Raw genomic sequence first — 13,268 nt, 5'->3', positions numbered from 1 at the left:
ATCTGTTAGCACAGTGGCACAGTGGTTAGCACTGCTGCCTCACAGCGCTAGAGACCTGGGTTCAATTCCTGCCTCAGGTGACTGACTGTGTGGAGTTTGCACATTCTCCCTGTGTCTGCGTGGGTTTCCTCCTGGTGCTCAGGTTTCCTCCCACAATCCAAAAATGTGCAGGTTAGGTAAATTGGCCATGCTAAATTGCCTGCAGTGTTAGGTGAAGGGGGAAATGTAGGGGAATGGGTCTGGGTGGATTGCGCTTCGGCGGGTCAGTGTGGACTTGTTGGGCCGAAGGGCCTGTTTCCACACTGTAAGTAAGCTAATCTAATCATTGACATTAGCAGCTGATTTCAAGACTCTTGTTTTTGCAAGTTGGCAGAAATTCTTTTGGGGTCTTGAAGCCTTCCACATCCATCAGAGTTTTATCTGCACATCCACCAATATCATTTATTGTATCCGTTGCTCCCGATGCGGTCTCCTCTATATTGGGGGGACTGGACGCCTCCTAGCAGAGCACTTTAGGGAACATCTCCGGGACACCCACACCAATCAACCCGTGGCCCAACATTTCAACTCCCCCTCCCACTCTGCCGAGTACATGGAGGTCCTGGACCTCCTTCACCGCCGCTCCCTCACCACCCGACACCTGGAGGAAGAACGCCTCACCTTCCACCTCGGAACACTTCAACTCCAGGGCATCAATGTGACTTCACTAGTTTCCTCATTTCCCCTTCCCCCACCTCTCCCCAGCTCCAACCTTCCAGCTCAGCACCGCTCTCATGACCTGTCCTACCTGCCTATCTTCCTTTACACCTATCCACTCCACCCTCCTCTCTGACCTATCACCTTCATCCCCACCCCCATTCACCCATTGTACTCTTTGCTACCTTCCCCCACCCTCCTCTCTGACCTATCACCTCCATCCCCACCCCCATTCACCTATTGTACTCTATGTGACTTTTCCCCCACCACCACCCCCCTCTCATTTATCTCTCCACTCTGCAGACGCTCTGCCTCTATTCCTGATGAAGAGCTTTTGCCCGAAACGTCGATTTTCCTACTCCATGGATGTTGCCTGGCCTGCTATGCTTTTCCAGCACCACTCTAGCCTAGAATGTTATGACAATTCAAGTATTCATCCAAGTACTTTTTAAAGTTTGTGAGGATTCTTGCCTCTACTACCCTCCCACTCTGTGCATACTAGATTCCTCTGGTGAAGAGACTTATCCTCAAATCTTGCCTGAACCTGCTGACTTTCACCTTAAAATTACACCTCTTGTTATTAACCCTTCAATGAGAGGGACACTTGCTTTCTATTTACCCTATCTTTGCCCTTTATAGACCTCAGTCCAGACCTGTCTCAGCCTTCTGTGCCCCTAAAAAAATAACCTGACGCTATCCAGCCTCTCCCATGAACCCATCCCAATCAACATTCTAGTCAATCTCCTCTGCACCTCTCCAGTGCAATCGCATCCTTGCTCCCTTCCTTCGGGGTAGCATGATGACTCAGTGGTTATCACTGTTGCCTCACAACGCCAGACATCTAGGTTTGATTCCACCCTCGGGTGACTGTCTGTGTGGAGTTTGTATATTTTCCCCATGTCTGCGTGGGTTTCCTCCGGGTGCTCTGGTTTCCTTGCATAGTCCAAAGATGTGGAGGTTAGATGTATTGGCCATGCTCAATTGCCGGTGGTGTCCAGGGATGTGCAGACTAGGTGGATTAGCCTTGGGAAATGCAGGGTTACAGGGATAGGGTAGGGTGTTGTGGATCTGGGTGGGATGTTCTTCAGAGGGTCAGTGTGAGCTGAATGGCCTGCTTCCCTTAGGCAGGGATTCTATCATGCAGTGACCAGATCTACACATGGTGTGACCAAATCAAAGTTCTATACAGCTCCAACATAACGTCCTTGCTCTTATAATCTACATCAGGACTGATTAAAATTAACATCCCATAAAAAAATTCTTAATCACCCTAAAAACCATTGTCCATCGCCTTCATGGATCTGAGGACAAACACCCAAGATGCCTCTGTTCCTCGGAGTTTCTGACTGAGCTATTATTCATTGAGTATCACCTTCTTCCAAAGTGCATCAATGTTTTTTTTTATATAAGCTATTTCTCAGAAATAATTGTCACTTATGGGTTAACTTGTCAACAGGTCAGGCAGAAAGAAAGGTACACCACAAGCAGTTCGTCAACAAGTTCCCGAGGGTCAAGCAGAAAGTTGACAAGAACCACCAGAAAATCACATGAACATAAGAAACAGCAGACGCCGAACCAACACAGAACCCAGACAACACCCAGGAACATGGATACCTTGCCCCAGGATCACCGCAAGCACGGTCAACAAAATAACAAACATGGGCCTAACAAGCATGGGCAACCTAAGCCAAAAGGAATGTTACTTTCAAATGAGGAAAATAATGACCATCATGGAAATCCTCAGCATGGAGAATCATACCACAGGTCATATCGTTCAACCTCCTCTCTCTCATCTTCATCACAGTCAGGTCATAGTTCAAACCGTCAGCGTGAACGGCGGAGGTCAGAGAGTCATCGTTCAACCTCCTCTAGTTCATCTTCGTCACAGTCAGGTCATAGTTCAAACCGTCAGCATGAACGACGGAGGTCAGAGAGTCATCGCTCAACTTCCTCTAGTTCATCTTCGTCACAGTCAGGTCATAGTTCAAACCGTCAGCATGAACGACGGAGGTCAGAGAGTCATCGTTCAACCTCCTCTAGTTCATCTTCGTCACAATCAGGTCATAGTTCAAACCATCAGCATGAACGACGGAGGTCAGAGAGTTATCGTTCAACCTCCTCTAGTTCATCTTCGTCACAATCAAAGGGAATGCATAATTTACACCATCAGCGTGAAAGATTGAGACCAGGGAGTCAAAGTTCAACCTCCTCTCGTTCATCTTCATCGCAATCAAAGAAAAGGGATGGTGCACATCCTCATGAGAGATCATTAAGTAAACAAAGTAGCCTTTCGCTCTCCAGTAGTTCTTCTTCAGTTGAGTCAGGGCACAAGAAAGAACCTACACGACCAGCACATCATCTCCCTGACAACAGAGTAAAATGTAAGGGTGGCAACTGTAACAGAGAACAGCTCCAAAGACCTGCCCACAGGCCCAACATCAGAAACAGCTCTTTGTCTTCAACTGAGTCCCGTGCCCAATCCAGCTCCTTTTCATCCTCGAGTAAGTCAGAGTCAACGTACAATGCAAGCCCTGAGCGCACATCATCAAGCTCCTCATCATCAAGTGAGTCAAGCTCCAGCCGGTTGTCTGGCCGGCGCAGTAAACCTTCTAGACGGCAACAATCCAGCTCTTCATCAAAAACTAGCAGTTCCAGCAGTTCCAGCAGTTCCAGAAGTTCCAGCAGTTCCAGCAGTTCCAGAAGTTCCAGAAGTTCCAGCAGTTCCAGCAGTACCATGTCTTGGCAGCAAAAGGCATGGTCTTCTCCAAAGCAACGCGCTGCCACCAAAAGATGCAAAAATGGTAGATGTATCCATGAAATTATCAAATCACAGTCAACCACTGTACATAAATTTAAGAGAGACCATAGGACCTGGATCTTTGACTCAAAATCAGTACAGGTAAAATCTTTCAGCATTGCCGCACCTTCATTTAACCACTATGTTTTGGAATGCTACAAAGTACTTCTGACAATATGCTTTTATTTTGTCTATCGTTGTAGGAGGAAGCCAACTCGAACATGTTCCAGCTCCGTTTTGAACCTCATAGTTACTCGGTATGATAAATTTGAGGGTCCAACAAATATCTTTGTCTTCACCATTGCATGTGTATCCAATGTGGATTATTGTGGAGGAGCATTTAATTCATTCCACTGCTGGCTTTGCCTGGAGTTATTAATTGAATGGTTCCCATTTTAACTTTTAAGCTTCCACTCTCACCTAACACTCTCAACTCTGAATCAGTGGCCTGTTAAATTCAAGCTCCACTGCAGGACTTGAGCAAATACATCAGATCTATAGTCAGATAGGACAGACAGTTCTTCTATAACATGCAACCCTGCATTACAGAGAAATCATGCTTTCGAAACAGCGCTTGAAATGCTGGCGATGTAATCACATTACAGCCAACACACGCTTTAAAAGTTTGCACTTTAGAACCAGTATCTCCAATTTGTCAATGGCGTTACAGCAAATTTCATTTGTAGCATTGCTATACTGCCTTGCTGAAATGCTAAAATAAATATTTAAGGGGTGTTGTAATGGGGGATAGTCCATATGTTCAAATGAATGCTACTTGGATATTTGCCATCTCAATCTCTTCTGCTTTCTTAAACACATTTGACCATGCTCCATTCTCCAGCACAATGGGATTGTCCTCATCTGTTTCTATCCTTGTTATAGAGTCATAAAGTCATAAAGCATGGAAACAGTCCCCTCAGTCCAACTCATCCATGTCAACCAAGTTTCTCAAACTAACCTAATCTTATTTGTTATGTCTGGCCCATTTCCCTCCAAACCTTTCCTGCTCATGTACCTGTCCAAATGTTTTGTAAATGTTGTAACTGCACCTGCATCTACCACTTTCTCTGGCAGTTCATTCCACATACAAACCATCCTCAGTGTGAAAAAGTTGCCCCTCAAGTCATTTCCAAGCCTTTCTCCCCTCACCTTAAAAATATACTCCCTAGTTTTAAACTCCTCTATTCTAGGGAATAGACCTTTGCTATTCACTGTAACTATACCCCTCAGGATTTTAAAAACCTCTATAAGGTCATCCCTCAACCTCCAAAGCGCCAGTGAAAAATGTCCCAGGCTATCCAGCCTATTTATTTAATTCAAACCCTCCAGCCACAGAAAAATTCTTGTAAATCTTTTCTGAACCCTCTCCAATTTAATAATATCCTTCCTGTAGCAAAGTGACCAGAACTGTACACAGTACTCCAAAAGTGACATCACCATCACCAAGTGACATCATCCTATGGGCAATTCAACATGACATCCCAACTCTTAGACTTCATGGTCTGAGCAATGAAGGCAAGTGTGTTAAATGCCTTCTCAATCACCCTGTCTACCTGTGGTCAACTTTTAAAGAATTAACTACCTGAACTTCTAGGTCTCTTTATACAACAACACTAACCAAGGCCTTACTATTAACAAGGAGAAAACTTGTACAGAGACAAGGAGAACCTCTTCAAAGTAAGCATCCTTGGAAGAGACTTGACAGTCACTCCCACCTTGATCTACCTATCACACCCCCACCTTGATCTACCTATCATACCCCCACCTTGATCTACCTATCACACCTCCATCTTGATCTACCTATCACACCTCCATCTTGATCTACCTATCACACCCCCACCTTGATCTACCTATCACACCCCCACCTTAATCTACCTATCACACCCCCACCTTGATCTACCTATCACACCTCCATCTAGATCTACCTATCACACCCCCACCTTGATCTACCTATCACAGCACTTTCTTCATCTACTTATCACACTCCCACCTTGATCTACCTATCACACCCCCACCTTGATCTACCTATCACACCCCCACCTTGATCTACCTATCACAGCACTTTCTTCATCTATCTATCACACTCCCACCTTGATCTACCTATCACACCCCCACCTTGATCTACCTATCACACCCCCACCTTGATCTACCTATCACAGCACTTTCTTCATCTATCTATCACACCCCCACCTTGATCTACCTATCACACCTCCATCTAGATCTACCTATCACACCCCCACCTTCATCTACCCATCACAGCACTTTCTTCATCTACTTATCACACCCCCACCTTGATCTACCTATCACACCCCCACCTTGATCTACCTATCACACCCCCACCTTAATCTACCTATCACACCCCCACCTTGATCTACCTATCACACCCCCACCTTGATCTACCTATCACAGCACTTTCTTCATCTATCTATCACACCCCCACCTTGATCTACCTATCACACCTCCATCTAGATCTACCTATCACACCCCCACCTTCATCTACCCATCACAGCACTTTCTTCATCTACTTATCACACCCCCACCTTGATCTACCTATCACACCCCCACCTTGATCTACCTATCACACCCCCACCTTAATCTACCTATCACACCCCCACCTTGGTCTACCTATCACAGCACTTTCTTCATCTATCTATCACACTCCCACCTTGATCTACCTATCACACCCCCACCTTGATCTACCTATCACACCCCCACCTTGATCTACCTATCACAGCACTTTCTTCATCTATCTATCACACCCCCACCTTGATCTACCTATCACACCCCCACCTTGATCTACCTATCACACTCACACCTCGATCTACCTATCACACCCCCACCTTGATCTACCTATCACACCCCCACCTTGATCTACCTATCACACCCGCACCTTGATCTACCTATCACACCTCCATCTAGATCTACCTATCACACCCCCACCTTGATCTACCTATCACAGCACTTTCTTCATCTACTTATCACACTCCCACCTTGATCTACCTATCACACCCCCACCTTGATCTACCTATCACACCCCCACCTTGATCTACCTATCACAGCACTTTCTTCATCTATCTATCACACTCCCACCTTGATCTACCTATCACACCCCCACCTTGATCTACCTATCACACCCCCACCTTGATCTACCTATCACAGCACTTTCTTCATCTATCTATCACACCCCCACCTTGATCTACCTATCACACCTCCATCTAGATCTACCTATCACACCCCCACCTTCATCTACCCATCACAGCACTTTCTTCATCTACTTATCACACCCCCACCTTGATCTACCTATCACACCCCCACCTTGATCTACCTATCACACTCCCACCTTAATCTACCTATCACACCCCCACCTTGATCTACCTATCACACCCCCACCTTGATCTACCTATCACAGCACTTTCTTCATCTATCTATCACACCCCCACCTTGATCTACCTATCACACCTCCATCTAGATCTACCTATCACACCCCCACCTTCATCTACCCATCACAGCACTTTCTTCATGTACTTATCACACCCCCACCTTGATCTACCTATCACACCCCCACCTTGATCTACCTATCACACCCCCACCTTAATCTACCTATCACACCCCCACCTTGATCTACCTATCACAGCACTTTCTTCATCTATCTATCACACTCCCACCTTGATCTACCTATCACACCCCCACCTTGATCTACCTATCACACCCCCACCTTGATCTACCTATCACAGCACTTTCTTCATCTATCTATCACACCCCCACCTTGATCTACCTATCACACCCCCACCTTGATCTACCTATCACACTCACACCTCGATCTACCTATCACACCCCCATCTTGATCTACCTATCACACCCCCACCTTGATCTACCTATCACACCCCCACCTTGATCTACCTATCACACCACCTTCTTCATGTACCTATCACATTCCCAGTTACCCTCCATCCCAGCCCCATCCCTATCCCCCTCCCATTTATCTCTCACCCCCCCCAGCCCACAAACCTCATTCCTGATGAAGAGTTATGTCCAAAAGTTTGATTCTCCTGCTCCTCAGATGCTGCCTGACCTGCTGTGCTTTTCCAGCACCACACTCTCGACTCTACTATTAACTGTATAAGTCTTGCCCTTGTTTGTCTTAAAAAATGCAAAACCTCGCATTTAGTGAAATTAAACTCCACCTGCCACATCTTAGCCCATTTGATCAAGACGTCTTTGTAATCTGAGATAACCTTCTCCACTGTCCGCTACACTTCCAATTTTTATTGATCCAATCAAGCCATATCCAGCATTAGCTTGTGTTCCCATATCAGCAGACTTCCAGGGTTAAATCTGTCACTTCCCTCTTCCTGTACATCAAATATGGCAGATCATCATTTGAAACTGTGCAGTTGCTGTGTGTGTGCTGACAATACCCAGTTCTGCTTCTTGAACACCTTTCTCAAGTCCTCCATGTCTCCACATGCCCTTGTGGCCAGACTGCTATTCTTGGTGATCAATAGTTCCCTCCAGTTAAACAGTAGAAAGATATTGTCTTCAGTTTCTGTCATCAACAGTTCCAACCGATTTCATCTACACCACCAACACACTCCCTTCCTTCTCCCACTCCCACTCCCTTTGATTGGCTAAATTTGAACTAGGGATGTTCCCAGTCTGATTACTTCAAGCCAAATTTCCAAACATCAGTATCTTCTCCATCATAAAGACCATTGGATTACAGCTCTGTAGTATTTTCAACCATGATTAATTCCAACTGCTTCAAATCTTTCACCTATTCTTTGTCACCACTACACACTACCTGTAACAGTATTTTCCTGCTCTCTCACCTAAACTGTGTAAGTTTCAGTCACCCAAAACTCTAAATGGGTTTTCTTCTGTACTCCTGACAAAGCAACAGCTGGAATTAAGAATTCCTGGAAGCCATCTGGACTGACATTGCAGAATCTAGAGATTCAAAGATGTTGTCTTTTGGATGAAATGTTAAACCAGGGAGGAATGCTTGTTCAAGTCAATCATTTAAAGCACAACAGTCTCCCAGTATCCGAAGCAACAGTTGTTTTCCAAGTAGAGAAGCTGGAAAAGCACAGCAGGTCAGGCAGCATCCAAGGAGCAGGAAATGCAGTCCTCACCTTTGCCTGTTCTCTAAGAAGCACTACCAAAGTAATTGTTTATTTCAGTTCCTGTATGTGGGCCTTCCTTTGCACAAATTGGCTACTGCCATTTGACTATATAGCACCAATGAAAACATCCCTGAAGTGATACCTGTCTGGTATGAAATATTCTGGGACAACTTCAGGATATTATTTTAAAGAATCATAGAATAGACTTTCTACAGTGTGGAAGCAAGCCATTCCACCCGTCATGTCCACATCAGCCCTCTGAAGAGGATCCCAACCCCTACACTATAACCCTGTATTTACTATGACTAACCTACCTAGCCTGCATATCCCTGGATGCTGTGGCCAATTTGGTGTGACCAATCCACATCACCCTCATACAGTTGTGATTTGGAGGTCATTGGGATTGTGGGAGCAAAGCAGAGGAAACCCACACAGACACGGGGAGAATGTACCAACTCTGCACAGATAGTCACCCAAGGATGGGATTGAACCCAGGTCCCTGGCGCTGTAAGGCAACACTACTAACCACCTAGTCACCATAGTTGCTTGAATGTGAATTTGTGTGTATCTATCACTCATTTTCTGTCTCTCTTTCTGTCTTTCTGTTTATCTCTCTCTTTCTCTGTCTCTTGCTATCTCTATCTATGAAACATATATAGGGTATTTGGTAAAGTTCCCAGATTTTACTCATGCAAGTGATCTTCAATTCCAGTCACGAAACAAAGGTCGATTAAGCTTTGAGTCATCATCTAGATCCAGCTCAGGATCTACAGCGAGTTTTTCGAGCTCATCTACTTCATCATCTTCATCTTCATCTTCATCTTCATCGCAGCAGGTATATGATAGCTAAATTATTCGAATAACCAGAATTGGTAATAGCTTGACTAATGAGTTATAGGCAACTGCAGCAAACATCTATGGTCTCTGCTTAAATATCTCTGGCAGGTAATGGTTAACCTGAATGGTCTGGTGTTATAGAGTCATAGAGCCTTTGGCCCAACTCATCCATGCTGACCTGGTTTCCTAAACTGAACTAGTCCCATTTAGAACAAAGAACAAAGAACCTTACAGCACAGGGACAGGCCCTTCCGCCCTCCAAGCCTCACCGATCCAGATCCTCTATCTAAGCCTGTTTCCTGTTTTCTAAGGATCTGTATCCCTTTGCTCCCTGCACATTCATGAATCTGGCTAGATACATCTTAAATGATTCTATCATTCCCATCCCTACCACTTCCATTGGTAACACATTCCAGGTACTCACCACCCTCTGAGTGAAGAACATTTCCCCATATATCTCCCCTAAACTTTTCCCATCTCACTTTGAACTCGTGAACCCTAGTAATCGGGTCCTCCACTCTGAGAAAAGGTTTCTTGCTATCCACCCTGTCTATACCTCTCATGATCTTGTAGGCCTCAATCAGGTCCCCCCAACATCCTTCTTTCCAATGAAAATAATCCTAATCCACTCAACCTCATCCTCCATACCAGGTAACATCCTGGTGAACCTCCTCTGCACCCCACTCCAAAGCATCCACACCCATTTGGTAATGTGGCAACCAGAACTGTATGCAGTATTCCAAATGTGGCTGAACCAAAGTCCAATACAACAGTAGCATGACCTGACAACTCTTGTACTCAATACCCCGTCTGAAGAAGGACAGCATGCCATATGCCTTCTTGACCACTTTATTGACCTTCATTGCCACCTTCAGGGAACAATGGACCTGAACACCCAGATCTCTCTGTACATCAATTTCCTCAGGAGTTTTCCATTTACCACATAGTTCACTCTTGAATTGCACCTTCCAAAATGCATCACCTCGCATTAGTCCAGATTGAACTCCCTCTGCCATTTCTGTGCCCAACTCTCCAATCTATCTATATTCTGCTGCATTCTCTGACAGTTCCCTTCACTATCTGCTACTCCATCAATCTTAGTGTCATCTGCAAACTTGCTAATGAGGCACTTACATCTTCCTCCAAATCATTTATGTATATCACAAACAAGTGGTCCCAGCACAGATCCCTGTGGGACACCACTGGTACAGGTGTCTATTTTGAGAAGCTCCCTTCCACTACCACTCTGTCTCCTGTTGCCCAACCAGTTCTCTATCCATCTAGCTAGAACACCCTGGACCCCATGCGACTTCCCCTTCTTCATCAGCCTACCATGGGCAACATCATCAAATGCCTTACGTGCATACAACATCTACTTCCCTTCCCTCATTAATCAACTTTGTCACCTCTTCAAAGAATTCTATTAGATCTGTAAGACATGAACTTCCCTGTAGAAAACCATGCTGCCTATCATTGATAAGCCCATTTTCTTTCAAATGGGTATATATCCTATCCTTTAGTATCCTCTCCTGTAGTTTCCCTACCATTGACGTCAGGCTCAAAGCTCTATAATTACTTGGATTATCCCTACTATTTTTCTTAAACAAGGGGACAACATTAGCAATTCTCCAGTCCCCTAGCATCTCCCTCATATTCAAGAATGCTGCAAAGGTATCTGTTAAATCCCCAGCTATTTCCTGTCTCCCTTCTCTTAGTAACCTGGGATAGATCCCATCTGGACCTGGGGACTTGATCACCTTAATGCCTTTTAGAATACCCAACACTTCCTACTTATGCTGACTTGACCTAAAGTAATTGAAGATCTATCCCTAACCTCAACATCTGCTATGTCCCTCTCCTCGGTGAATACCGATGCAAAGTACTCATTAAGAATCTCACCCATTTTCTCTGACTCCGCGCATATCCTTCCTTCTTTGTCCTTCAGTGTGCCAACCCTTTCCCTAAAACTTTCCAGGTGACATAATGTTAAACATTGTCTGTGAAACATTTTGGAATGTTGTTAACTATGTTAAAGTTATGACATAAATGGCTGTTACATTTACAATTAAATGCAATGGCCTGAAGCATTCTCCATGAATATTTCTGAGTAAGAATCTGTGTGCTCTTATTTAAATTTTCCACCCTCAGTCTTTGTTCCTTGGAGACTCTGTGCCACCAATATTTTCACTGCTAACCCGAGCCATCATGATGGATGACAAAGAGAAAGGCTATGAGACAAAGGCCTATATGGATAATTCAATGGACCAACGAGCATTACAACTATTTGTGGATGAACTTCAAGAAGGAGGAAGCTGGCGAGCTTGTGTTGATGCTGAGATGCCTAACGTGCACAGAGCATTGGTAATGTACAACAGGGAAACCACATGGGTCTGATCAAAATCTGTATTATTTCTGGATAGAACACTAAAAAAATCCACATTTTCTTCTCTAGGATGCCCAAATATTCAGTACTGGATTACTGGAAGGGTTTAATAAGAAAAAAGGATTAGATAGCATAGACACAGAAACCCAATTTTCTCTCAAGAATGTCAGAACATAATCTCAAAATTAGAACTCATTTGTTCAGGACGAAAATCAGGAAGCACAATTTTCTTAAAAACAGAAGAAATCTACAAAGGTGATGAGAGACAATTGTACTGTTCAAGATTCAGGTGGATAGATTTGTGGAAGCGAAGGATATTGTAGTGATTGGAACTAGGTGGACCTTGTTAACTACGAGGTTCTTGATTGGGGTTGTTAACCTGGGACAATCAGGAATGCTTTGGCCGACCGATATAACCAGGGGAAAAGGAAAGTATATATATGAAACCAGGAGATTAGAATCGCCCCAGTTGAGGTTTGACTCTGAGCTGGCTGGTGCTATAGTCAATGTGCTCCTGCTGGTACTGAGGAGAGAAGAGTGTCTTTTCCCCATCCCCCTCCTTTTTTGTTGAGGGAAGATATTTGTTTCTTTTCAGTTTAGGTTTCTTTATTGTTTGTTTGTGCTTGTTTTTTTCTCTTTATGTTTGAACTGTATTCAGCTGCACAGGCAGTCACCACTACTGCTGCTACTGCTTGAGCCTGGGCCTGCTCCTACCACCGTAGCTTGGGCCTTGCCTGCACTTCTGCTGCTGCTGCCTAGGACTGCCACTAAAACAAAAAAGGAGAATGTAAAATATATGTATCTATATAAAACCAGGAGATTAGAATCTCCTCAGATGCCTCCAAGCTGGCTGGCTACTGTCTGTATACTCTAGGTCTGAAACATTGCCCTCCTTTGTTTTGTGTTTTTGGATTTTTGGTTTGTTTCTCTAAAAAGAAAGAAAAAATTATCACCAGGAGATTAGAAACTCCTCAGCTCACTCTGAGCTGGCTGGTCACAGCCAGGGTACTATGCAGGTGTAAATAACAGGTGACTTGGTAACTGGACACCGGACTCTGTGCAACTACTTCAGACATCAATGGGTGGAAAGAAAGAGAAAGGATTTGCAATTCGGATTAGCCATGGTCTGACTGAATGGGTGAACAGGCCACAGGAGCTGGATGGCATTCCCAATTCCTAAAAAAAGACTTTGCTTGTGTCAGCGCTTGGCGCATCATGTTACTTTCACAAAATGGACTTTTACCTCCAAGGGATAGAGAGAGAGGGCAGAAAAGTGGACATAAGGAATGTTGGATCAGCCATGATCCAATTGAATGGTGGAGGAGGCGTGAGGGGCCAAATGGCCTACTCTTGTTCCTATTTCTTATGACCTTATGCACCAGGGTTGAAAAGGGTTTCTTCACAAGGTGCTGATTCTGACACAGAGCTTTGT

General features: G+C 44.6%; 1 protein-coding gene across 1 annotated transcript in view; it reads left to right on the top strand.

Moving 5' to 3' along the window:
* LOC132818557 (vitellogenin-like) overlaps window positions 1–13,268 on the top strand; it is a 102,136-nt gene that overhangs the window by 63,069 nt on the left and 25,799 nt on the right. The window contains 4 exon segments of the mRNA XM_060829615.1: window positions 3,012–3,497; window positions 9,276–9,451; window positions 11,602–11,814; window positions 12,495–12,623. Of these exon segments, the coding sequence (XP_060685598.1) occupies window positions 3,012–3,497; window positions 9,276–9,451; window positions 11,602–11,814; window positions 12,495–12,623 (1,004 nt within the window).

This window comes from Hemiscyllium ocellatum, chromosome 9 (assembly GCF_020745735.1).
Source record: "Hemiscyllium ocellatum isolate sHemOce1 chromosome 9, sHemOce1.pat.X.cur, whole genome shotgun sequence".
Taxonomy (NCBI): domain Eukaryota; kingdom Metazoa; phylum Chordata; class Chondrichthyes; order Orectolobiformes; family Hemiscylliidae; genus Hemiscyllium; species Hemiscyllium ocellatum.
The sequence above is the reverse complement of the archived record's forward strand: the minus strand, read 5'-3'. Positions and strand labels throughout refer to the sequence as shown.